Raw genomic sequence first — 25,561 nt, forward strand, 5'->3', positions numbered from 1 at the left:
ACTGGCTTATGGAAGTCACTGCAGTATATTGTAATCACCTGGGCAGTTTGGAGGCTTTCATCTGTATCCCAAAGAATCAGAAGTACCACAGAGACCAGCAGTGGAACCCGTTGCCTCTTGCCAACAGGCGAGATCCCATCCAATGAGGCAGGTCAGACTCTGGCATGGTGGTTTGGTGCATGCAGGGATGCACAAAGCACAGCTCGCTGCATGATGCCTTATGGTGGCAGAACTTGAGGTGGTTCACCAGGCTGGTTTTAGGAGATGTTAGGTCCAATGGTCACCACAATATTAGAGCTAATCATCTGAATTTAACTTTGTGCAGTTTCTGTTCCGTGTTTCTAGTGTGGGAACCAGATGAGAAAGACATTGGTTGAATGTGACTTCAGTGTATCGCTGCATTTTACTCATTTGTGATAACTGTGAGTGAAGAGATAAAAATACAAAAGAAAACCTGCATGATTTAAGTTGTTTTTTTCTTGATTTGGGCAATATACTCACTGGAAAATTTAAATTACCCATAATATCCATTAATGCAGGGAGCAGGATGAGAAAGGTAACTCTTAAGCCTGTGTGAAGCGTTGTTGGGGCAGCGGAGCTCCTGTGATGTGCAAGGAGGGTGCTCGGTGTCTTGTGTAATTTATTGCAGCCCTAAAGCTGGATGAGAGCAAGGCTGGGGACACATCCATGGGTGCTGTGGGAGGTCTGGGAAGGCCGGTCTCTCTCTTTCAGGTGCCCTGTGTTGCTCTCTCAAAGCAGAAGGGTCCTCTGACCCATGCTCAGTGGCATTGAGGCTGTAGGTGTGATTGTTTCCTAGCTGCTGGCAGCCTGTTCTTCTGAAAGGCCAGCTGATTTATGTGAAATTTGCTGTTATTTGATATACAGCAACTTCTAACAAAGTCCAAAGAGAGATGTGATGAAAGGTTTATATGTAAGTAATTATAATGCTGCAAGTATTCAGTGCAGGCAGAAATTAATATATGAGGTGAAAATGTCAAAATAAAAGGTCAGGAAAGTGAATTACAAAGAAAGTTGAACATTAGCTAAGAGGCAGTGTTTGTTGGCAGAGGCTCCCTCCAGTATAAAAAAAAAGGTTAGGAAGAGGGCTTGTAAAGACTGAATATTTCACACACAATTAAAATTCTGTATCGGTTATCTTGAAGAGTCATGTTGCATAGTTAAACCAGAACAATTAATGCAATGAAAAATTCATGTTTATAGCTTTTGGCTTTTGCCTGGGGATACTTCCTAAGCTATCAGTGACCCTGTCTCTTAGAGGTGATTCCAAGAGCTCGACCCACCATAGATGGGGCAAGGGAAATCTCTTCAAAGAAAACAGAGAATTCTTAAAATAATAGCCACCAACTATAAACACAGCTGAGAAATGTTTAACAGTAATGTTGTTCATATTAAGCCAAGCTATCCCTTTATGTAAGGAGGGCAACCATACAGCATTAAACAGTGATTTAGTGGGGCTCAGAGTGGTGGAATCACCGTTTCTATTTTAGCAATAAGCAATACTAATAAATTGTTTAGGAGGATGCTACCAAAAAAAAAGTGTTGGAGGAAATGCACAATGATTGATTTTTCAGAATTAAACTGTACAGACATACTGAATCAATGAGCTCTTTGTACTTAAAGCTTCACCTACTCTGGCTGCTGAAATTGGAAATTTATGTTGTCAAAAAAATAGTGATAGCTATAAATTGCTGTGCTGGTGTCTTTTACATTAAGTTAATCTACTTGCTTCCAGTATAAAACTGATTGTTTTCTGGTTTTCTTAAGTTGCCTCATAGATTGAGTTGTCTGAGTTGCTGGTTTTCCTTCTAGCAGTGATTTGCTATTAAAGCTGTTGTTGTACTGTATGTAGATTTCAAGGATTATTCATTCATTTACTTAATGTATTGTCCCAAATTACTTATGCAAAGTAATGCGATTTAATGGTGGAGCTATTGATCATTTTTGCTTTTGTAAATGTACCTTAAGAAGGCAGATTAAGTGAATCTAGGCAAAATCTCAAGTAAAGTACTAAAAAGATTTCTGTTTGGGCAAGTTTTTGTGGGAAGTATGCTCTAGACCTTGCATAACCTGGCGCGGATCGATGGCATCTTTTGATGCACTGACTTTTGGGGACTTCGCTTTTTTGAACTGGCAAAGTAACCGTGTGTGGTGCTTTACTTGGAAGAATCAAAGTGACTCTTTTCCTCGGGTGCATGTAGACCTCTTTCAGATAGTATTCACTTTTGTCCATCTTTATTGATAGCTGTACCTGAGTCTTCATTAATTTTTAACACAGATGCACTGTATGCAGTGTAAGAAAATTATGTCTTCTAGATAGACAATCTCAGTAGGTCTTCTGGCTGCAGTGAGTCTGCATCCTGCCCATGTAATGGAAGTGCTGCCCACAAACCACAGATGTCAATACCAAGTCTTGTCTGTGGTTTCACACCAGTTGCGTGTACAGGGTTCAAATCCAAAATGGATGTACCCATGCATTTACTGTGGTGTAATTCATTTATCTCACCTAGAGTTTCCTGTTCTCTAGACCACCGTGAATGACTGTAACTATCCTCTTATGAGAGCTACTGCTCCGTAAAACAGTGTCCCCCAATTTTTTCATATATTTTAAGGAGGCAAAGTTTGACCATGTGTATAACTCTCCTTCTCCCATTTTCCCATCATTTGCTTCTTGTCTCCTTCCCCAACACCCTAACCCTCTGCCCCACATTGGTATCCTCAGCCAACCAACTACCAACAGCAGGCATAAGAGCAAAGAGTTTCTTAATTATTAAAACATTAGTTTTAGTTAAAAGCTTTTTTTTCTCTCTCTTTCTTCAGCTACTCCTGTATTGACATGAATGAGATAGCTGTGGTGTGACCAGCTGGGTTTTTATTTGCCCAACGTTCCCTGGGCTACATTGCAGTGGAGGAATTTTTTGATGGCATCATTCAGTTGTGGGTGTACTTCTCTTCTGAAAAATGACTTTGCAGAGATGACATTGTGGACTTCCATACGCATTACTGTGGTAATGCTGCCAGATTTCATTGTGCTATTAGAAGCAGCGCATTTATTTGAGTGCTGAGCAATGTAAAGTTGAGCTTGCATCACAAAATGAAGTTGATTTCTTTCCTGCTCACTCATCAGCAACAACAGACTCTTGTATAGGTAACAATCTTGTTGCGTCAGGACAAATGCAACCAGATCATTTTTCTGTAGGTATCTTGATTCTGGAGTAAAACAAAACCTCATTTTTAATTATGAACAGAAATAGGTCAGCTACAAAATACAGATAGAAACAAAGGCATGTCTTAAAATATCTTTTTAAATCAGGCATGGGATAAGTGTAAATCCTAAATCTCCTTAAATTGTTTTTTGACAGGATTAATAAATCTGTGCCATACATTACCTTACTCATCTTCTGGGGATGTTATGCACTCTGTGACAGGCTCCAAGGAGCCAAGGATGCTGCTGTTGTGTTACAGCACTGATGTGATTCTCAGCTGGCAGTTTAGAGAGCATGGTTCAGTCTCTGTCCTTGCCTTTCCTAATGTTACAATATTACCACTTCCAGAGCAGTTCACCTCTAAGAGAAGGTGTTTCCTTCTAGTGCTGAGGAGACAGACAGCCTGAGCTGAACTTTGCCTCCCTCTCTGCTTCTGCAGAGTTGGGTGCAGTTGGTGGCTGCAGGATACTCCTGCATCTGCTCAGACTGGCAATAGCTCTAACATTGATTTAAGAGGAGGAGACCAGTTTGGGAAGGTGAATGGGCTCATTGAAGACTATTTTTTAATGGCTTTTTGTGGAATCTGGAACGTCTGAATCTAGAGCTGCAACATGACGAAATAATAATCAAATTACAATGCTTTTGATGTGAATGTCTTAGTTGTGAAAGCTGGAAATGATTCCATATAAGTGCTCCTATTATTTAATTCAGAATCAGTATTTCTGGCCTTTCTCTTTTAGCAACTTAGATTATCCTTCTTGTGATGAGACCTGTTCTGAACGTATCTTCTTTGGATTTTACTCCATGTTCCATCGTGGTGTTTGAAAATCATCTACTCTAGCAGCGGTAGTCATGTGCTCAGCATCTCTGGGGAGAGACGTGGTCAGTGGTCTAAGAACTGATTTCTAGTAATTTATTATTTCTGTGCTGTCTTTCTGCAGATTCAAAACTATTCTTGTCTTTTTTCATTTTGCTTATCATTATTGCTGTTTAATGATAGATGATCCAAGGGAACACACAAAATGAGGAAACCTTGGAAACCTCTCCTCAGGGCGTTGTGGAGACTGTATATGGGAATGCAGTTTAATTAAGACTACCTGGCAGACATTCAGACAAGGGAGGTCATGCTTAAGTAATTTGCTGGAGTTGTCTGAGGATATAACTGCCACAAGAGATAAGGGGATGTCAGTCAATATGGTATATTTAAATTTTGAAGGAGGCTTGTGCATGCAGAATGACTGTCCGTACTGTGGCCTGGCAGGAGAAGCTCAGGGCAGCAGCACTGTGTGCAGGACCAAGTCTGTTAGGAAGCAGCATAGGAAGAGCAGTTATCTTGCTAATCTAATGTACTACATACCACTTCTATTACTGGGTGCATTGATAAAGATGCTGTATTAGAAATAATACATCATGAAATGAGACAGCTGAGGAAGCAGAGAGCACTCGTGGAGAAGATGTCACCATTGGAAGCCATGTGTGAGTGAGCCTGGAGACAAGGTGATCTGCTAACAGTGGCATGCTGCCTGCTCCCCTTCTGGTGTCTGCTGACTGCCCCATGCAAGAAGCTGGGTGTTTCTCTCTCATCCTGGTGTCCAGGAGCTTGTCCTGCTTGGTGGCTGCCAGAGAGCCCTGGGAAAGGAACACAGTCAATCCTGCCCTGCCTGGTATGTACACAGGTTGAACAGAGCCCTTCCTAAGCCTCTGCCTGCAGCTGGACTGGGAAGGACTAAGGTGTGATGTATAGTGGGGTTTATCTATATTGTAGATGGAAATCCTGGGTTTTATCTATGCTATGCATTGGTGATATGCTCTGGCCTGCTGTGTATAGGTGGCTATACAGGAATAGGTCAAAGTTCCCATGCTGAGACCCAACAGTCACTCCTGGTCAGAGACAGAGCAATTAACTCACATGCATGTGATGCAGCCAGCTGGGAAAGTCCCTTCCCTCTTGCAAAACAAGGAATGAAGCAGACAGTGTAGACACATCATGGTACATTTTTTTCCAGGTGTTTCTGCTGCATATATATGGAGTCATTTTAATCACACATAGCAGGGAAATGTATAAGAACCATGCAGGAGGATTAACCTTGATTTAATGGGAACATTTTTTTTTTTATTGCTTTTAAACAAATTGTCAGGTTAGTGCTGACTCCTTAGACATGGCAGCACTCATGCTAAGTCTGACTGACAGAAGATTTGAGTGGTTTCAGCATTAAAACATAAAGAGAGGCTTTTCACAGCCCTGGCCGCAGTTGACATGATGCTGAGAAGCCCCCAACTTCTGAAATCTCAGAAGGGCTGCAAAGTTAAGCACGGTGCTCCTCAACTTTGAGTTTAAACTTTTAAATCCCAACCTGCCAGGCAGTGAGAGTGGGCCTCTTCTGAAGCTGAATTACATTTGGCATATGGTTTTATTAGATGAGACTTTTCTCAGCCATGTCAGACATAGAAGACTGAGTATAAATAATGTGTTTAAAAGCTGCATATAACTGCTGTCTGTAAAACAGTGTGTTTCTCTGAAATTGCCAATTAGAGCTCCTGTTTGTTTTATTGTGGGAGAAAGACATGTGCTCTGACAGCTTATCCTTTTCTTTTTTTTCAGATTGGGAAATAGAAAATCTTGGTTGTTTCTCACATTTCTAATTGACATTCTAAAGAGGCACATTCAGTGCAGAGATGTGCATGAGCTACTGAGTTTTATTGGGTTTTAGTTATGGCTAATAAAACCCATTTTCTGCACAGTTATTTAATTTGCATCTAATTGCTGCAGTTGTACATAAATTAGACATGCAATCGGAAGCCTAATTCAGCTTGTCTGCTCCTTATGCTACATCCATAATTGTGGAGCCGTGCTAACTAACTTCATGGCAGAGATTTACAGAAGTTTGAGGAAACAGTTGGCTTCAGGGGAAAAAAAGGCTTGTTGCTATCAACTGCTTACATGATGATTATACTTAATGCCCAGTCTGGACTGGAAATGCCTGACGATAAGACGATGCCAGAACTGAGTGGAGGACAGTCTCTGCCCTGCAGAATTGGCAGTCTAAGCAGATCTGGCGTGAGTTTTAGGAGCAGCTGTGTGTCATGGTGTAGAGAAGGAGCAGTGCAGACCCCGTGCAGGCACTGACTGGCTGTAGCGCTGCCTTCCCTGCCCTGGTGCAAGCTCAGGCCCTGCCTGCTCTTCCTGTCCTCTTTCTTGTTCCTCCCAGGGTGCCAAGTGAAAGACCTGGGAATTGGAGGACGCTAGCTGGGATCTTTACTTCTGTATTGGCTCTCTGCTTTCTCAAGAAGCAGTAAATCATAGAATTGTTTTGGCTGGAAAAGACCTTTAAGATCATCAAGTCCAACCACTTCTCTCACACTGCCAAGCCCATCACTAACCCATGTCCCTCAGCAATGTGGCTTTTGAATATCTCCAGGGATGGGAACTCCACTACCTCCCTGGGCAGCCTGTGCCAGTACTTAACAACCCTCTCAGTGAAAAAATTCTTTACACTCTCTAATGTAAACTTCCCCTGGAGTAACTTGAGGCCATTTCATCTCCTCCTATCATTCATTACCTGGGAGAAGAGACTGATACTCACCTCGCTACAACCTCCTTTCAGGTTGCTGTAGAGAGGGCTCATGACTCCCCTCAGCTTCCTCTTCTCCAGATTAAACACCCCCATTTCCCTCAGCCACTCCTCATCCGACTTGTGCTCCAGACCCTTCACCAGCTTTGTTGCCTGTCTCTGGACACACAACTCAGTGTCCTCCTCTTAGTGAGGGGCTCAACACTGAACACGGTCTGTGGAACTGCGTAAACTGTGAGTTGGTCTTACTTACCTGCATGTTATTCCAAGATAACACGTGTCAGGAAGGCAGGGATAGGAAGAAGTCTGTGCTGGTGCCAGCCGAACTGTGATAATCCCACACACACAAAATGTCTTTCTTTGGCCTTGTCAGCCTGATCTTTGCCACCATGCTTGTCTGTTGTGGTGCTCCCTCTCTCAGCATCTTTCACCAGTCTTCCAAGACATTTTGTGTCACCACCTGTGACCCTGCCCCTTTGCAGAGGTGCTCCTGCCATGCTCAGCTGTCAGGAGTGGCAGGGGGGCTTCATCCAGTGCCAGAGCCTGCAGCCCTAGGCACCTGCTCCAGGGGCAGGGGCTTAACTCTGCTTCTTCCTTTACAATTACTTGCCAATCCATCGACTGCTTCGGTTGCCTTGAGGAAATTTTCATCCCTAGCAGATGTTTGGTCAGCCCTACCGTGGATGACCCAGAGCCTGAAAAAGACAAGCTGCTTGTGCAGGAGAGCATGAAACCACCAGCAGTCACCAGGTCCCATGCTAGGAGCCAGGCATTGCTTCTTTATCACTTTGTTCTTTCTCTCTGGTCAGTTCTCTCTCCCAGATATGTGTTTTTAGACCCCTACACTTTTGTGCCATTGATACCTCTTTTTTTCCCCCTCTCTTCTTGCAGTTCTTCACTGATGTTTCCATCACTGGTCCTGTGCTTGAAAACACATAAAAATATCTCTTCCCAAAGCCCTTTGGCTCCATTGTCAGATTCTATGTGTATCTGCTAAACAGAACAACTCTTCTCTCCCAATCAAGCAACCTGTCTTCCCTCTCACATGCGTATTTTGATATGAATGAACCCTTTCCTTGCCCAGATGATTATCTGCAGAACCTTTGGGGTTTTGGCTTGACTTGTCTTTGGGGAAGGGTGTTGGTTTTCTGGAGGTTTTTCTGAGTTCCAAGAAGGTCTCTTCTCTGTTGAAGTTTTACTGCTGATAGCAGTGGGGCAGAATATTGTTCACAGGGCACCAGGCATATTTTTGGCCTTGATGAAATCAATAGGTGTAGGTAGTGTCTTTATTGAGCTAGATCCAGGCCTGGAAGACTGGGAAACAAAGAAATAGAGGCTGCATTTACAACTGGATGAGAAAGTACATTTTTTACCCCCTCTGCCTTGACTAATGGCAACAGAGGGTTTCTGCAACAGGCATCAGTCTTCCTGGGTGAATTCAGGACATATCTGCAAGACCACATGCTGTACTCTACAGGATTTCTTTTTTTAATCTTTTCACAAGGATGTTCAATCAGTTACCTTTGTTTCTCTGTTGTGAGACTTCAAATTGACCTGAAATTTGTGACATTAAGAAATAATCCTGTCAAGTTAATGCTTCAGACAAATTGTGTTCATTGCTGACTTTTCTCATACTTTAGGTGATCCAAATGCTCATGTTCTCTTTTGTCTCTCAGAGCATTACTTGGCCTTCTAGATGAGTTTTTTAAACATAATTTTATGGATTTGTCTCAAAATATCTACCCCTCTGAACCTAAAACCCCCAGTGCTGAGCCCACAGCTATAGCTCTGTCCAAAGAGATAGCTGGGATTCAGGTGCTACATGTGTAATGGTTGCTGCACTAATTTCATAGCATAGTTTGGCACTCCTGCTTTGTGGTTTCACCTTTAAAAGGTTTTTGCCTTTGTGAGGTGCTTTTCTTCCCTCCTTTTCATATTGTGATTTTTTTTTTCATCGTGGTTGATTTATTTTTATGTGTTCCCCCCCCACCCCGCGAGATGGCTGCTCAGAATCGGTATTTTCTGAATGTTAGCAAGGCTAGAAAACATTACTAGATATGTTTGGACTAGATGATCTCTAAAGGTCTCTTCCAACCCCTACTATTCTACTAAAGACTTGGATAGCAATCTCCTATTCAAATGTCCTTTTGGGTCAAGAAGCAGATAATACCTTAAAGCTAGACAGTCTCTGCAAAAAAAGCAATCTCTCAGGCTGGAGGACTGAGGATCTCCCTCATATTGCCTGGTTATGTCGAACTCCCACAGATTCCAGTCCTTTGGCAAGGTGCAGCTCTTTGACTCTTCCTGTGAACCAGCCCATTTAATGCACTTAATACTTTGGAGAACTAAGGCATGGACTAACTTTGCAACATTTACAACTTCACAAGCTAGAGCTAGCTTCGGTCATTGGAAGATAAACATCTTCAGGTGCTTGTACACTTTCATGTCCTCTTCTTCTCTCTGCTGTAGCCTAAGCTGGTTGGATACTTTCATACTGTGGAATGTGTGTTCACTGAAATAAAACATGAGTCTTTGCTCCATTTTTAAAATAATTTCAGACCAATAAAAACTTGTTTTTGGTGAACCAGTTGTTCAGCAAAATGTAAGAGCTGTCCAGCTACACTGAAGTATTTCAGACCAAGGCACCTTCGACAAAAAACAGAATGTAAGAATCCTTTCTGGATGTTTCAAAAATTTTAGAGAAGATTACCAGAAATACATTGTGAAGAGTTAAAAAGTATTGAATTAAAATTCTCTGATCCTAAGAGAAGTATAGGAAAGGTCAAGTGGAAAACTTTGCACTGAAAGTAGCCTGGAGCTCAGATAAAGATAAACTGGAGAACCAGGCAATGAGAGCACGTAGAGACCATCAACCCTCTGCTTTCTTTTGAAGCTCAGTGAGATGGTAGCAGCTGTTGATATAATTTTTCTAATAAAGTTCAAACCAGTGAGAAAGTGATGGATATTGATTAGTGTCAACTTCAATAAATATATGTCCAGCTCCCACACTGCAGAAGATCACGCAAAGTCCTGCAAGTCCAAAGTAATTGTTGGGGACTCATGGAGGCTTCCAGGGCACCAAAGTGAAACAATATTGACTCTGGTACTTTAACATCTTTTTCTTATTGCATAATAGAATAGCACTGCTCTCAGACAGGTAAACACTGCTTTGTCTGTCAAAAACATTACTTTTCAGCACTGATTTATGGTCTCAGATCTGTGTGAACAGATACTATGAGTGGACTGAAGGAGATAGTATTTGTGGTACTCCTGTTGCTGAGGAGGCAGACAGAAAGCTGTGCTCTTAGGTTACAGCAGTCTGTTGAAGAGACCTTTTTTTTTTTTTTTAGAATGGTGGGGGTTGGCAGGGACCTTTAGAGATCATCTAGTCCAACCCCCCTGCAGAAGCAGGGTCACCTAGATCAGGTCGCATAGGAACGTGTCCAGGCGGGTCTTGAAGACCTCCAAGGAAGGAGACTCCACAACCCCTCTGGGCAGCCTGTGCCAGGGCTCCCTCACTCTCACAGTGAAATAGTTTTTTCTTATATTTAAGTGGAACTTTTTGTGTTCCAGCTTCATCCCATTACTCCTTGTCCTGTTGCTAGCTACTATAGAAAAAAAGGGATGTCTCAACCTCCTGACACCTTTTCATCCTCCAAAAGATATTGCTTTGCCCTGGGGCCTTGCTTTCCCCATGCTACAAGATATCACTTTATTTCATTAAAGTAAGTTCAGTTAGTGTTTAGCTTTGCTGTTTACCTTTGTAGACGTCTCTTCTTGGGGTAATAGGAAAATATAAAGAATTTCTGTGGTCAACAGCCAAAGGAGTAATATTCTTTTGCTCAGGAAGCACTGAAAGAAGATAGAATCCATTCTGACTTCAGATGAGGAGTCCATGTTATTACTTCTGTTAGCACAGTATGCATTAATAATTAATATTTTCAGTGATTGTATGATCAGTATTTTAATCTAAATCTGTAGCGTTTATGAAGAATGAAGCAGATAGATATACTTGTGGAAAGCTTTTTACCTGTTATTTCTAAAAATGAGACAGAAACCGTGAAGTTATAGCCAATAGTTTATGGGAGGTTTTTGCATTTGTTCCATTTCTTCCCATGGGCATTGTTTAACTGATCACAGGCATGTTTAGAGTCACATAAACTAGGAGCGACTTGGTTAGCTAATTCTTAACTAGGTGGAAGTAGATGATAGAATTCAACTAATCAAAGTCCAGCACTTAAATAAAACCTGTAACTCATTGCAAAAATTCAGGTCTTGAGTGACCCTGTTTTTACCAATATGAGACAGAATGTGCTAATTACTGATAGCCTTTACTACTTTGGGGAGCAAAACTCTCATTTCTTGATTACTCTAGCAACTGCTTTGTAAGGCAATTTGAAAGTTCTTTTTGGTGTTGGCTTTGACATTTTCCATTTACTCTGCAAAAGTAACAGGTTAGAGGCTAAATGGTCTTTATACGCTGTTCCAGTTCAGAAGGCAGAAACTACTTGAAGTTTTGGAGCAACTGTCTGGTTTTACCCTTAACAGCTTCTACTGTTTCTCTGGCAGCCATTGACTTGTCTGGCTTTTTTAGCTTCAGTTTGGGTTAGCACCATTTAAGGAGGATTTAGTTGAATTTTAAGAAATTGAATCTCTTAATTTGCTGCTGTTTCTGATGGTTTTCCAATACGTTTGACTCCTTTTAAAAACATTTCTAGTAGAAATGTTATCTAACTAAGTGAATTGTTCACCAACCCTCCAACCACCATTATACCTTGGTAAAAAACAGAGTTCTTTCATTTTAGCAATTATTACCTCTGTGTGTACATACATATATTTGCATCTATATATGTGTGTACATGTATGTAAAATATTTCTCAGCCATTCATACCGGACATTGTGCATTCATTTCCAGAGCCTGATTTCTTTCTCTGTAGTAAGAGCAGGGTAGTCATTAATACTAAAGTAATTTTATAACAATTTGGAATATGAATACAGATGCTATTGCTGACCACTTTAAGCCTTATTTACACAGACAAAGATATTCAGGAGATAAATTCCTTGTAACATAATTCTTGAAATGCTTTTATTTTGAGGTGTGGTGGGTCTGATTTGTCCCTACAGGAGAGTTCTCTATTGCCTGCCAAGGAGCATTACATCCTACCAGCTACATTTCATTTAGTAGACAAATGACCTCAGTTTGATTAGGCTGGAAGCCAATCTGAAGGACAAGTCAGACAGCACTGAGTACAGCTTGCTTATCAATAATATGTGAATAGCCCAACAAAAATATAAAGGTCCTGAACTGATGATGATCGTTCCTTTGGGGAAAGAGGGATAGATGGTGGAAAGAGACAAATGGAAACTGTTTAGTCCTGGCACTTGCAAGTGAGTTGAGTGAAATTTTTTGTTGGTGATAAAATATATTGAATTTTCACTGAACTTCACACAGATGAAGAAAGAAAACCCCTGAAAATATTGAAGGATTTCAAGGCAATGGGTTTGAAACTATTTCCCTTCTTTTCCTTGAAATATCTTACATTTTTAAACAAACCTCCAAATAGAGACTTTAAGTGCTTGATTTCATACCAACAAGTGACATATGATTTCACATGAACTAAAATGGTTTGTTTGTTTCTTCACTTCAAGAAAAATTCAATGTTCAAGTTCATTTGACCCAAAAGGAATTAAAAATATCTTGGGCCTGACAGAAAACTAAACAACTACATGTTGACCTGCCTCTAATCCCTCTAAAGCGAACAGATATTAATGCCAAAATTATCTAGAAAAAGAAACATGAAAGCCCTGCCTACATGCACTGGGGAGATGGATTGCCTTGCAAACCTCTTCTCTCATCCCTGCACTTCCTGAAACCTGGAGAGTGTTCACAGGCTGCAGCTCTCAGGGCTGGGTATTGGGAGGTGAGAGCAAGCCCTGGCTTTCCCTTCCTAGAGGCAGTAGGCAACAGCAGCAGGAAGACCTTCTATGATTTCTTTTCACTTTTCTCGTCTGCCTTTGTGTTGTTCCAACTTCTGCTTCTTGATTTACTTCCTCCCCAGAGAGTTTTGGTATCTGTGTATCCATCCAGCTTCTTTACTGCCTCGTTTCCTCCACCCTTTTTCCATGCCTGGTACATGTTCATGGGGAGTGCTGCATCTCAGAAGCATCTCTGCTCAGCCATTGTCACTGAGACCCCGTCTCCCACTTGCCCACTGCAATAGGAAGGGCAGTGTTGAGCAGTTTGCCTTTTGTAGGGCCTAACAGATTCACAGCTCTTGTACAAATGAAAAAAGAAGTCTTTGCCCTTGATTTTGAAATGCCCTGGGGATAAGATTCATGAGCTTTCACTGATGGCAGAGGCTGGTTCTCTTTCAGGGTTTTTTTACTGTCATTTTGAAGTTTAAGAAATTCCTGCATCCTCCAAGTTAGCTTTGTCTTTCTTACAGTCTCTAATCAATTGCAGCTGGTTTTGTTATTGCAGAAAGTCCAAGCAGATTTAGCAACAAGAGTATTTTCAAAACATAGGTAAACTTATAAGGCCTTCTTGCTCCGATTCAAATCCTGCCAGTGTGAGTAGCCAAGGCATCGTACGTCACATTGCCATCGCTCAGACTACCCGGATCATGTTTTCCTCTTGTGACACTCAAATTAACATTTGTTCTTTTCTGACTGATTGCTGATTTCTGCATAACATTCTGAGATGTACAAGAAGTTGAACTTAAAGGTAGTTCAAGTTGCACATGTTTTTCACCTTAGAATTTGGAAAACTTTCTTGCTGAGCTTTTCTTTACAAGGTGAAACAAGCAGATTGTTTACTTTGTCTAATTAAAAGATCATTATGATTATATAGAAGAAGAGGAGCTGTTTGCATTGTCACTTGTGTGATACATTATTTACACTGATAAGATTTATGCTATGTTTGTTATACTTGACATTGACAGTTAATTGTATCATTTACAACTTTGTGAAACTTTATACCTGACAAAGAGCCCCCCTTTTACAAGGATGGAATAATTCCACTTTGAAACATTATCCAAAGGCAAGATTTGTAGCTCTGTAGTTATAGCTAAAAAGCATTGAAAGATTCATGTTTGCTTCAGCCATTATTTTTCAGTAGTATTTCTAACAATGTATGGCTATTTTATTTATCTCTTCATCTTTTCCCTCTCTTCTCACCCTACTGTCCTGGCTGGGAATTTATTTTGGTTTATGTTTTGAGTTTTTTTTTAATTTCGAGGGGAGGGGTTGTTTTGGTTTGGTTTGGTTTGGTTTGGTTTGGTTTTGGTTTGGTTTGGTTTGGTTTTTACCGGTGTGTTCTGTAATGTTTGTTTGTTAAACTGTGATTAAACTTATGTTCCCTTTTTTGCAGAATAGTTGGCCAATGGAAAGACAACTGCCATCCCCTGTAACCTGTTGTTATTCAGATCCTGTTACCATAGTCTGACATTTCATTCTGTTAAAAATTCAAGTGGGATTGTTAGACATGTCACCTACAAAGCCAGGAGGTCAGCTAGGCAGCTTACTTAATGTGCTAATTTGCTGTAATTTAATCATGCTTGGAATATGGAATGGATGTTAAGTATCTCGGTGGCAGACTTGGACTCAAGTAGTCCATAAACATTTTGTTAAAGCCTGGTCAGGATGTGTAAGTTGTGGGTCAGATCCTGATCCTCTGCTAAAAGAGAAGCAAGAAAGCTCTGCATTTGGGACTTCAGGTGGGATCTCTGGGGCTTGAACAGCTTCCTGGAGCTGTGGCTGTACGCCAAGTGCCTGCGTGGAGACGTGGCTGAAATCTGCAGTTTAATTAATTATGCATTATCTGCAAATGAGATTGAGAGCATTAAACTCCCTTTGTAGCTCTACATGAGTCGTGTAGAACAAAGCCCACTTTGCATAGGAGCTTGAGGGCTTGTGAGGGACAGAGTCCTTTTCCTAGGGCAGCTGTGGGCTCTCTAGACAGGTGGAAAGTGAAAAGTCAAGCAATGTTTTGCAAGTCACCAGCTCTGCAATACAGGCCAATGTATTACAATGACTTGCCAAAATACTTGCAAGATAAGCATTTTCCAGATGCAATCAATTAAGTCAGTGAAACTTATAAGGTGGCCCATAAATTAATGTTCTACAGACAGCTTTTTTTCCATTCTTTTTGAGCTTACTTTTAAGCACTGAGTAACAAACAACTTGCTCAGTCACTGTTTGATGCTAAATTGTGAAACCTGTGTCTGTAGTAGTGAGGTTAATACCTGAAAATTTTCCAAAGGGTGAGTTTTTCAGTTGGGAAAAAATTATGATCCGTTCTCAAAAAGCTCCATTTCAACCAGGTTACCCACACTGGTTTGCCTGGCTGGATAGCCATTCCTTCATTTCCCTTTTTGACTATTAAGTTGTGATATGAAAGTTAAAGTTGTAACACAATATGCTTCACTATTTTGCAAAAAAGAAAAAGAGGGGAGGTTTAGCCTGGGGTATTCTGTTACCTTCCACTCACAAAATCTTTTAACAGCGCAATTATCTCTCATCTTTATATTATTCATTGTGTGACTGTGGCCCTGATGAGATGAATTTAGTTTTCAACTTTACTTTTTAGTATTGTATTTTACTGTTTAGTATTGTATTTTCTCTTTGTTGTGACATGCCAGAAAATATCTCCTTGGCAACATGCAGCTGTGGTTATTCTTAGTGCCTCTTGCCTGGCCATTTGCCACGGTGTCCACCTGGCCATTGTCATTGCACTAATTGGTTTATCTTTTGGAAAAGACTTTGTTTTTTCTTTTTTTTCCCTTCTTTTTCAGTTTTGAAAGTTCTCTGTTTTGCCACTTCGGTAGATTTCAGCTTCGTTGCTGTTTGTAAGTCTGATTTGAGCAGACACTTGGACATGTCCTGAGTTTTAAAGACACTGTACTGTTTCATAAGTTATGAGAAAGAAAGGGAACAATGATTGTGCCTGTGTTTGCAAGAATATGCATTCATTCTGCAAATATGTGACAATTGTTTTGCCCCTAGAAGTTTACAAGAATTGCTTTATAAAGGCTGAAATATACAGTATTTGAAATACTATTAAATACTTTGAACTCCTCCTGAGTTCAAATGCTATGACCAGATCATTCCAGCAGTTCAGCTGCCGTATCTGCTGTCCTTCTTGCAGCTGAAGCCTGAGACCTAGTTTTTGAGAGCCCAGCCCAGCTTACCCATGTCAAACTTTCCCCAGACAGATGAAAGGTGGAGCAAGCTCTCTGTTAAAATGTGATTTGACTGGAAACGGCATTACTGTAAATTAAGAGGTAGGGAGCTCATAATGAGATCATATGGTTAACAAGGCATGCAGCCCAAAAATTTCCTTTTGAATTGCTGTTTCTTTGCAGATAAGGACAGGATGAAGATTCATAACCTTGGTGAGGATGCCTGGCGCATGCCTGGTCTTCAGACTACTAGTGTGGTCTTGCTTTTGATTTATGTAAAAAAGTGGAAGAAGAAGAATTTGAACACACACCCAAAGAGAGTTCTGCTGCAATAATTGCTCCTGGTTACGGATTTATCAAGTGACAGCTGCTGTTTTAACCTGTGATTCAAGATAACACAATAATCCTGTGAAAATTGAGCTCTAAGTTAAAATTGTGTTGAGGCAGTGTCCTCCTCGGGGATGCCTCTTAAACTTTGTTTCGTGTACCCAGTGCACTGTGTTTGATTTGCTTCTCTTGTTTGGACCTCTTTCAATTTGCTTTCACCTCACAATGCTCTCTGCCACTTTAATTCACCTTGCTGGATTTCCCCAGTTTTCTTATGAATGATCTATTGCAGAAGGGTCCAAAAGCAGATTGTAGTATGGGAAAGGGGTTTATAAATTATGAAAGACCAGCATAGCTGAACAGGATGGTTAAGGGGGAGAAGAAAGACAAACAGAGGAAATTTGGAAAAGGAAACAAGAAAGCAAAGAAGAAGGTGAGCAGGGCTGTAAACCAGCAGAAATAATTTTTTTAAAAGAAGTTAAAACTTAGAGGAACTATTGATTAGCAAATGAACAAAACACATCACGATTGTGTGTGTCTGGAATGAAAAACAAAACCCCAAACTGAGGAACTTAAAAATGGGAGAAAAAATTGCCAAGGGATGAAAAGCAAGATTTGTTGACTGCTCATTGTTGCCTCTAACCTCCATGGGCTGGGCTTCAATTTACCATGGAAAACAAATGAGGATATTGGTAGAATACACGAAAAGGCTAATTGAGGGCTAATTGGGGAGACAGTTGATCACAGAGGACAGACACAACAGAAGCCAACAGCATGCGAGTGGCAGGGAGCGTTACAGAAAGATGACTTGTGATTTAAAGTGCAATTCCCAAAAGAGCAGTTCTTTGTCAAGCTGTCGAGGGCGTTTGGTACTTTTCCAGAGGTGCAGATGTACTTTAGCAGTGGGAAGCTGAGAGCTAAAGCAAGTCCACCCTTTCTCCTTCTGCTTCCCTACCACACAGCCTCCTGCCGTGTTCCTCCTGCATTTGCAACACCAAGTGATGGATGCATGGCCTCACGCCCATGCTGAGATCGCAGTCACAGGCTTGGAGTGGCACTGGCGCCAGCTGCAGTGCCGCTGAGCAGGGGTGAGTACCCTGTGCTTCTGTGCCATCGCAGTGCTGCACGTGCAGATATGCTGGCAACTGCAACAGGATGGGCTCCAGGTGTGCTTCACTGGAATTCAGACTGAGGCACTGCAGTTAAAAAGAAAAAAAAAGCCCAACCCAAACAACAAAAAAGCTGGTGGTTTGCAGCAAGCCGCATAAAGGAGCAGGAAGACGGGAATCATTTTGGGACTGTGTCCCAGGAATGGGGATCAGTGGCTAAAAGGCACTTCAGAAGTACTGAGCCTTGCAGAGAAGATGCTCAGCAGTCAGCTCAGGTGTTTGTCTGCTCCTGCTGTGATAGATGAAGTGTCTGCAAGAGCAAACAAGCTGCATTTGAAATGGTGGCTGGCCAGTCAGTATGCTGCACACTTCTGTTTGGAAAGAAATTCCAGTGAGTTGTGCTGACAAGCTGCAGATGATGACTGTGAACATGACATGTGATTCAGTCTCCTGGCTGCCTGTCCTGGTCTCTGCTCTGGGCTCACCAGAAAGTTCCCTTCCCATTACCAGAAATTGGAGGTAAAAAATATGCAACTGCTTTATTAGGATGATATGGCTGCTGTGAGATCGTGGAACCCTAAAGCTGATATAATTAAAGTGCAGTAGTTTCACAAGGCACTCTTTAAGAGCTGTAGGTGCAGCCATATTCCCCTGAGCATTTTGAAAGGGATCATGAAAAAACAAAGCAAGATCACAAGCTAGCAACTGTGCTTTTGGTGGATATCCTAAAGGGAGTGACAGAAACACAGGGAGAGGCAGTTTTCGTGGCAGGCAGCATGTTCATGCTTCAGTAACTCACAGCATCTGTTTGAGCTTTGCCTGCCTTGATGAGTAAGGCAGAATCAGGAGATGTCACGTCATTAGGTTTCTGTAAAGCACGTGATATCAAAGATTAATAAGCAAGGCAAAAATTGCCAGAAAATAAGGTGTTGTCTGGTATCCCAAACTGTCACACATGGAGAATTCTTCTGAAGACTTTTAAAGGCAAAACTGGTATTTGTGTCAATGTGAATTTTCCCCATCTAGAGGTGGGGACCAGAGCCAGGCTACACGATGCTGCCACCGTACTAGGTGTTCAGGCCTCTGGTCCCAGCAAACGTGAAAGCTCAAGTAGAGCACAGATGCAAAAAATTAAATACCAGACTAAAAATGGAACAGTTTAGATAAAAGATCATTATATTGCACGTTACTCAGGAGAAGGAAGCAGAGGAAGAGGGATCTTGTATGACATATAATGCTATAAGCAGTCGGCACCTGCACAGTATAAAGACCTGTCCTCTTTATGTTTTTATGTACTATGGATATATTAGTGCATCACTGGGGCTGTCACAGCTGGGGACGTTGTCTGGTTCTCGAGTCAGCAAATTACTAGGACTTTGCTGCCTAGGTGCAGTTAGAATCACTTTCCTGCATTAAATACGAGCAAAAATGAAGGACACCCAAAAAACCTCATCCCAGGCTGCTGCATTGAGTGGGACTGTGCACACACAGCACAGTTCAGCTGCCCAGCTCTCAGCTGCCTTCTGCATCTCCCAGCACCGCAGGCAGAGTTTGTGTCAGAGGTGAGAGCACAAGCCAGGCAACCTGACTCCTGATTTTATGCTTAAGCCAGAAGCACAGGCTTCTCTTCTGTCAACAACTTGGGTACTTTTTATTTCTTCACTGGAAGATAGTCTGCAGTGTTAGGAGAAAAATCACTGAAATACCAGTGAAGTTTTAGCTGGCTTTAGAAAAAAGGAGGGGTTTTTTTAAGGATTTTTGGGTGAACTGTTACAGTGCTGCTGTCCTTTTGATTTATTCTGGATGAGCAGCACAAGAGAAAAATACAGCCTTGTCTCTCAGTGGTTAATTTTCACAAATGTGAATTTTTCCCAGCGGGAACAAGGAGGTTTCAACACAGGCTATTGTTAGCCCCTGCAAATGTCTGCTCTTGGGAGATGGAGAACAAAGTTGGCACCAATAATTAGTGGCTGATGCGTTGATTTGGCAAAACTTGCTGAAGATGATTATCTGATGGAGGGGTGTTGGGCTGGTTTAGTAAAACAGTGTGATTTGACATGACTTTTATGATGTTATTGTGCAAAGTGCAGGGATGATCAGAAGGATGGTAACATGGAAAATGTGAAGAGATTTGGTGTCTGCATAATTTGAGTTTTTCTCTTGAGCTTTTCTAGTATGTTGTTAACAGTACAATGATACAACAGTTACTGATATTGACTAAGGGGAGTTGAGATACCAAAACAGGACAGTTTTATTTACTCTTTGTAAGTGAAATTTTGTTTCACTTCCTTTTTGTTAAGATACAGGTATTAATTTGATTTGGATATGTGTCATTTTGGAGCAAATCCAATGAGGGAATAACACAACATGGGCCAGAAAATCTGGCAACTCATCATCCAGGAGACTGAGACAGAGCAGTGCCAGAGGAGTTGTCTGTGTGATATGTGGTCAGGCTGTGTGTGGAGGCATCCCTGGCTGTCCCAGGAGAGCCTCCCTAGAAAGGACATTTAGTGGGAAGTTGGGATATGAATCAAAAGTCTTGCAACTACTTTTGTAAATGTTTTCAGCTGCGTTGCTGGTCTTGGGATGATTCCTGTGCCAGCTGGAGCAGGTGCAGCTCACTCTCTGCTGGGAAGCACATCAGGTTGGTGCCTCAGAGGTGCCAGTGCCCACTGGGCATGTTGTCTCGAGGGGGTAACACTCAAGATGTGAAGGAAAATGTGGGTGTGGGGAATTTTTATGCTCCAAGCAAAATGTCAAGTAGTCATTTGGCACCCACTGGCAGTGAGATGACTTCCAGGGAACTTTCTGATAACTTTTCTCAGGAGTAGGCAGGGCTGTAAGGGCTGTAATGTGATAAAGTGAGGAGCAAAGAGGGAGGACCGACAGTTTTCACTGCAGAATGGTAGGGATCACATTTTGCCTCTGGCTGATTTGCTCATAGCAGGAGTAGAGATATAGCACTAGGGGTTAGTTTGACTTTACACATAAGGCAAAGAAATGAAAGTGCAGACGCTCTAGATACCTTGACAGCCAACCAGTCACTAAGTAGCTTCCCCCTCAGCCAGCAGAGCTACTGCAACACAGGGCTCAGGCTCCCCACCTGCCCGGCACTGTTGTTCTGCAATAGCAGGTCTGATAGCTTTGGCCTTGCTGCTGATGACTATGGTTTTTGGAGCAACAGATTGAGAACATGACCTGCAGCCCCTGACACCTTGGTCTTACTTTTCTAGATAACTTTTAAGATTTACAGTCAAACTACAGAAACGGTGATTTGCCTTACAGATCATGAATGTATGATTACTCCATGATCTCTTAGTGAATCCCCTGAGACCACTGTGATAGCCAAGCAGTTAATTCTGGGTCCTAGCAACCATTAACACTGAAGTTTTCCTAGTGGAATAAACCATGAGATAGGATGACTGCTTGGCAGGTTTTGAGCCCTGATAAAGAGCTTTCTCTATTGCTGCAAGACCAGACCCGTTCTTTTCTTCACAGCAAACCTGGGAGTGACAGCTGGTCTCTGCATGAAGAGTGAATTTTCATGCTGAATCATGGATTCTGACCAGAGTAATTAAAAAAAACTTACAGCCCCAGGAACAGAAAGTGCTGGGAGCCCTGAGGCTGGCAGTGAGAACATGGGGGTTATGCCTATTAGCTGCATTAAATGCAGTCCTCCTAGGAGAAGGGCACTGTGGCTCCACGGAGATGCAGAACCTTCACATAGGGCCTTCTGTCTGTCCAGTGAGCAAGTGGAGCTCTGCCAGGGCAGTGCAGTGGCATGCAGCTGGGGATCATGTGACAAGCATGTCTTTGAAGCTTGGTAGAAAAATGATAAAAAGCTGCCCAGGCAAGTGTGTCTTTCAGGGACTGTCCTTTGACTGCAGGTCTCTTCTAGGAGGTTCAGAGACAAACATCTCACCACCTTGGGCATTGTACTGACAAAGCACAGCCTGAAGCAGGGGGCTTTAAGGGATGCTACAGTAGGGGCTGGGGAGGCCCAGTGTACCTCTCTCTTGGTAGCTGGAGGCTGTAGACATTGGTATGGTGTTGTCACAACAGTGGGGATCCGTGGTGGACTCTGAGCTGCACTTTACCCAGGACGTTCTGACACAGCAGCCTGAGGCAATGGTCTTAAGGCAAGAACACAGATGTTCTTGTAATGAGCCATGATCTGTTGACTCATTCATCCCTTCCCAAGCAGCCAGTTTTGATGTGAAAACTTCAATAAATGAAAATGGAGAATCAGCTTTTGTAACATTTTCAAGAGTTGTGTCTTATTTCTGCTTTGAAAGTGATGGTTTTAGCTTCCTCCCTTTGCTTCCTATTATGTTTCTGTTAACTAAGCACTGGGAGCCTTTGATCAATCCACAGCACCCTCACTGCTATTCTTCACCTCTCTGAGTAAGTCTTTTCTTGCCATTTTCTGAAATCAAGAGGTTCTCAGTGGGGCTTCCAGGCCTCTTGTAATGCAAATAGTAATGATATTAGCTAATCATTGTTATTCTATGGGGTGAAATGTCAAGATTCCATATTTTCATGTTAATTTTTAGTAGGTAGGTGCCACGATAACTGTATCCCGCCTGGTCAGAGAATGTGCTTTTCATATCACAGGGACTTTAGAAACCGTTAATAATGAAGTTGGCTACTATTGTGCCCAACAGATTGGTTTTTGACATACCATAATGCAAAGTGACAAGGCAAATTGGGAACAAAGGATGAAAAGCTATTAAAAATGAGGAATGTGACTATAAATCAATTAATTTCATATTTAAAATGTGTTCCTGAGTTCTAATAATAGAGAGGAACCATGTCACTACTGTTGAATTGTGTGTGTTGATCTAGGAGTGAAGCTATTATGCTGACTCAGGACAGTTTGTTACTACCCACCTAGAGAAAGACTATATTGGCAACTGTACTTGCCTTGAAGCAGAATTCTGGCGTATCCTGTGAGCAATAAGATCAGATTTTGAAGTGTGGCATTGATCTTTAATTGTTCTGAAATGGAGGATATCTTTGGTAGTACAAGACCCTTGAAGGGTGTATTTTTTGTTTCAAGTATTTTTAAGCAACAAGCATTTTACTACAAGCAGCTCCATTCTCCTCATCAAGACATTGGCATCACCTGCTCTCCATTTGCCGTTATATTTGTTCATAGAGTCATAGAATGGTAGAGGTTGGAATGGACCTTTAGAGATCATCTGGTACAACCTACCTGCAGAAGCAGGTCAACCTAGATCAGATCACACAGGAACGTGTACAGTCAGCTATTAAGACCTCTAGGGAAGGACACTCCACACCCTCCCTGGCCAGACTGTTCCACTGCTCCATTATATTGTTATGCATTATTACTTTGTGGAAAGTATTGCTTTTACTTTGAAAAGTAAAAATCTTTGGAGTCAGATTTCTCTATCATTTAGGTAATTTTTAATTGACATAAAGTGAAACTAATGCTGTTGCATATCACATAGAACATAACAAACACTGCTACCTCAGATTTAAACCAGCTTAGCTGAGACCCGAGCCTGAGCCTCTCTTGGTTGATAACTCGTTTGTGTGTTTGATTTCAGCGGCTAACCTCACAAACTTGGACAGTCTCGACAGCGCGTTGAGCTTTATTGAAGACCAGGTGCATAGATCAAGACAGCGCCATCGAAGGCATGCGACAGAGGATGACTACAATATTGAAGTCCTTCTGGGGGTTGATGACTCAGTTGTTCAGTTCCATGGGAAGGAACATGTTCAGAAGTACCTGCTGACACTGATGAATATTGTGAGTACGACCCCACTAACTGCGCTGTGGGAAGGCACTGAAAGGACAGTGAATGTAGGTTCATTTAGCCATTTAAATAAGACATAAGAGATTCTTCTCATGGCAGGAGATAAAATGGGAGGAGAATCCAGGCCACTTTCAGAGAAGCCAGAAGTGGGGAAGGAAAAGAAGATAAAGAGGCCAAGGAAGAAGCTGGCTGTGGGACTCTACAATGTTCAAAGTCCTGCTTCTGTGCTTTAGCAGATGGGGGCACAGGGTCAGGGGCTCGGGTTATTGGGAGTCATAATGTTTTAGCTGTAGAATTCATTCAAATCTGTGCTCCCTGCTGGAAAACATGGTTTGGAGAACTGCCTTCAAATAGATTCTATTAGAAACTTTGATTGGTTTATATATTTTTTAAAACTTCTCAAATTCTTTGATTTCTCAACAGCCACTTTAGGTCCCAGGCCACTCGCCTTACTCCTTGTTCACCCTCCATTAAAATGTTTTACAGTGTATCACTGAACTTTCTCAAATTGATTTTCTATTAACTCCATGGCTGACATCTTTAGTTTTCCTTAGTTAAATATTTAATCTTCACAACTATAGTCTGTGCAACAGTGTAGTAGTGGTGAAAGGAGACACCAGAGAATACTGTATTTGGAAGAAATGTATTCATTCTAAATATCAACATAGCAGACCCAGCAGCCCTCTAGTAGCCTGGTCAGTAAGCAAGAGCTCTGTTCTGTGGGAGAAGAATTGAGTTTTGAAAAGTCATCTCCATTAAAAATATTAAATCTCCAATTAAAATATGTTTTATTCTCTGGACAAAAAATAGAAGTGAGTGGTAGCTCCCTTCACAAAGACAACCAGTTTGGGGATGATTGTCATCCTTCTCATTCTCATCTGGAGCAGGAGTTTCTTCTCAATGAAACACATTTCTGTAAAACCTTAAGGTTCAGTGAACATGTGTTCTTAGTGAAATATTGCTGAGTAAAAAGTTTTAGGTCTGCCCTGGTTTTGACAAATAGAGTAAGACTGACTTAGTTATACTCATGCGAGAGATTGGACTTCTGTAGGTGACTTCTTGGTGTTACAAACCACAGAGGTAGACATGTGGACAGAAATCCAGACTAATAGGTACATTTGCCTGGAATGTATTTTTTTCCAAGATACGTTTTTTTAAATTATAAAGCTTCCTTTTTTTCTGTCTTTATGACAGTCTTTTAACAATGTGTAGAATGTCACTGTTTTTCTCTTGAATTGAGAGGTGGACTATAATTTAAGAAAATCCCTTGTGTGATATAAATTCAATTGTGGTGCCTTTTTATAACAGTATTGTAAGTAGTTAAAAACCTGTACTAACACTAGTTATAGGGTACTAGTGTCTGCTCTGATGGCTGTAAATATGTATGTTCTAACAGAAATGACATAGTAAATTCAATTTATTTGTGTGGTTTGTTTCCTCTGAGGCTTAAAACAAAGTCTACAGTGAAACAGATGGTTTTATACATCTCTAAATTAACAAGCCAACCGGGCCAAACCCAGAATGTGGCAAACAGGCTGAAACAGATTAAACAGGACTCTTTACTTATCATGACACTTAAATCTATTTTTAAGAATTAAAATATACAGTAATGGTAAAGAAGTCATAAATGTTCCAGCTCTGCAATATATTTTTTTCTAATTTTAGCAAACCATCCAACACACAAATTGTAAGAAATAACAACTCCTAAGCATGCTGTCTCTGCAAGTGGTTTAGAAAGTGCAGCCTGTGTAACCGTACCCACAGGGCTGTAACATGTTGGCACAAGTGATAGTTGTTCTGTTGGGAGATTTGAGGTAGAAATATGTTTTCTGGGGACTGAGGATGTGTCCCTTGCCTTGTGTCCAAATAGGAGGAGCTGTTTGAAGTCCACAAGGCCTCTTGAGGAGGCTTTGTATAGTCTTTGGCAGTCATCGGTGTTGTCCTGCTCTTTCCTCCTTCAAATCTCAGCTGGTTTCTAGAGTCTGTATTTTGGCAGAGGAGTGGGTGATGGTCACCAGGTACGTTTCCAGAGCTGTCCAAGCATTGCTCCAGTATAGAAAGGCAAGAGGTTACTTCATATACCGGATGATGCTGGGGACCTGTATCATGTCAAGGTACATCACAGTGCAGAACTTCTCCTTCCTCTTAGAAGTGTATCTCCAGCTGACAGCTCCTCCAACTCTTGTTCTCATTGCTAGATGGTTGCAAAGTGTATTTCTGTGTAGACTGTTGCTTTGGTCTCCTTCACACCATGACTCCCCCATTGTCCTCTCTTCTACCTCCTTGAGAATTTGTAAGTTGTGGGTTTTTTGTAGAAAATGGGCCCAGTATAAAAATGCTTGATGTCTCAAGCTGTTAGAGGTTACATGT

At 41.6% G+C, this 25,561-nt stretch overlaps 1 protein-coding gene across 3 annotated transcripts in view; it reads left to right on the plus strand.

Annotated features, from left to right (window-relative positions):
- The window catches only part of ADAMTS2 (ADAM metallopeptidase with thrombospondin type 1 motif 2), a 189,350-nt gene that overhangs the window by 105,401 nt on the left and 58,388 nt on the right, over window positions 1-25,561 (plus strand). For all 3 annotated transcript variants that reach the window (XM_062002068.1, XM_062002070.1, XM_062002069.1), the window contains one exon: window positions 22,982-23,184. In XM_062002068.1, the coding sequence (XP_061858052.1) occupies window positions 22,982-23,184 (203 nt within the window). The remainder of the gene's footprint in view (window positions 1-22,981; window positions 23,185-25,561) is intronic.

This window comes from Colius striatus, chromosome 9, assembly GCF_028858725.1.
Source record: "Colius striatus isolate bColStr4 chromosome 9, bColStr4.1.hap1, whole genome shotgun sequence".
NCBI classification, from domain to species: Eukaryota; Metazoa; Chordata; class Aves; order Coliiformes; family Coliidae; genus Colius; species Colius striatus.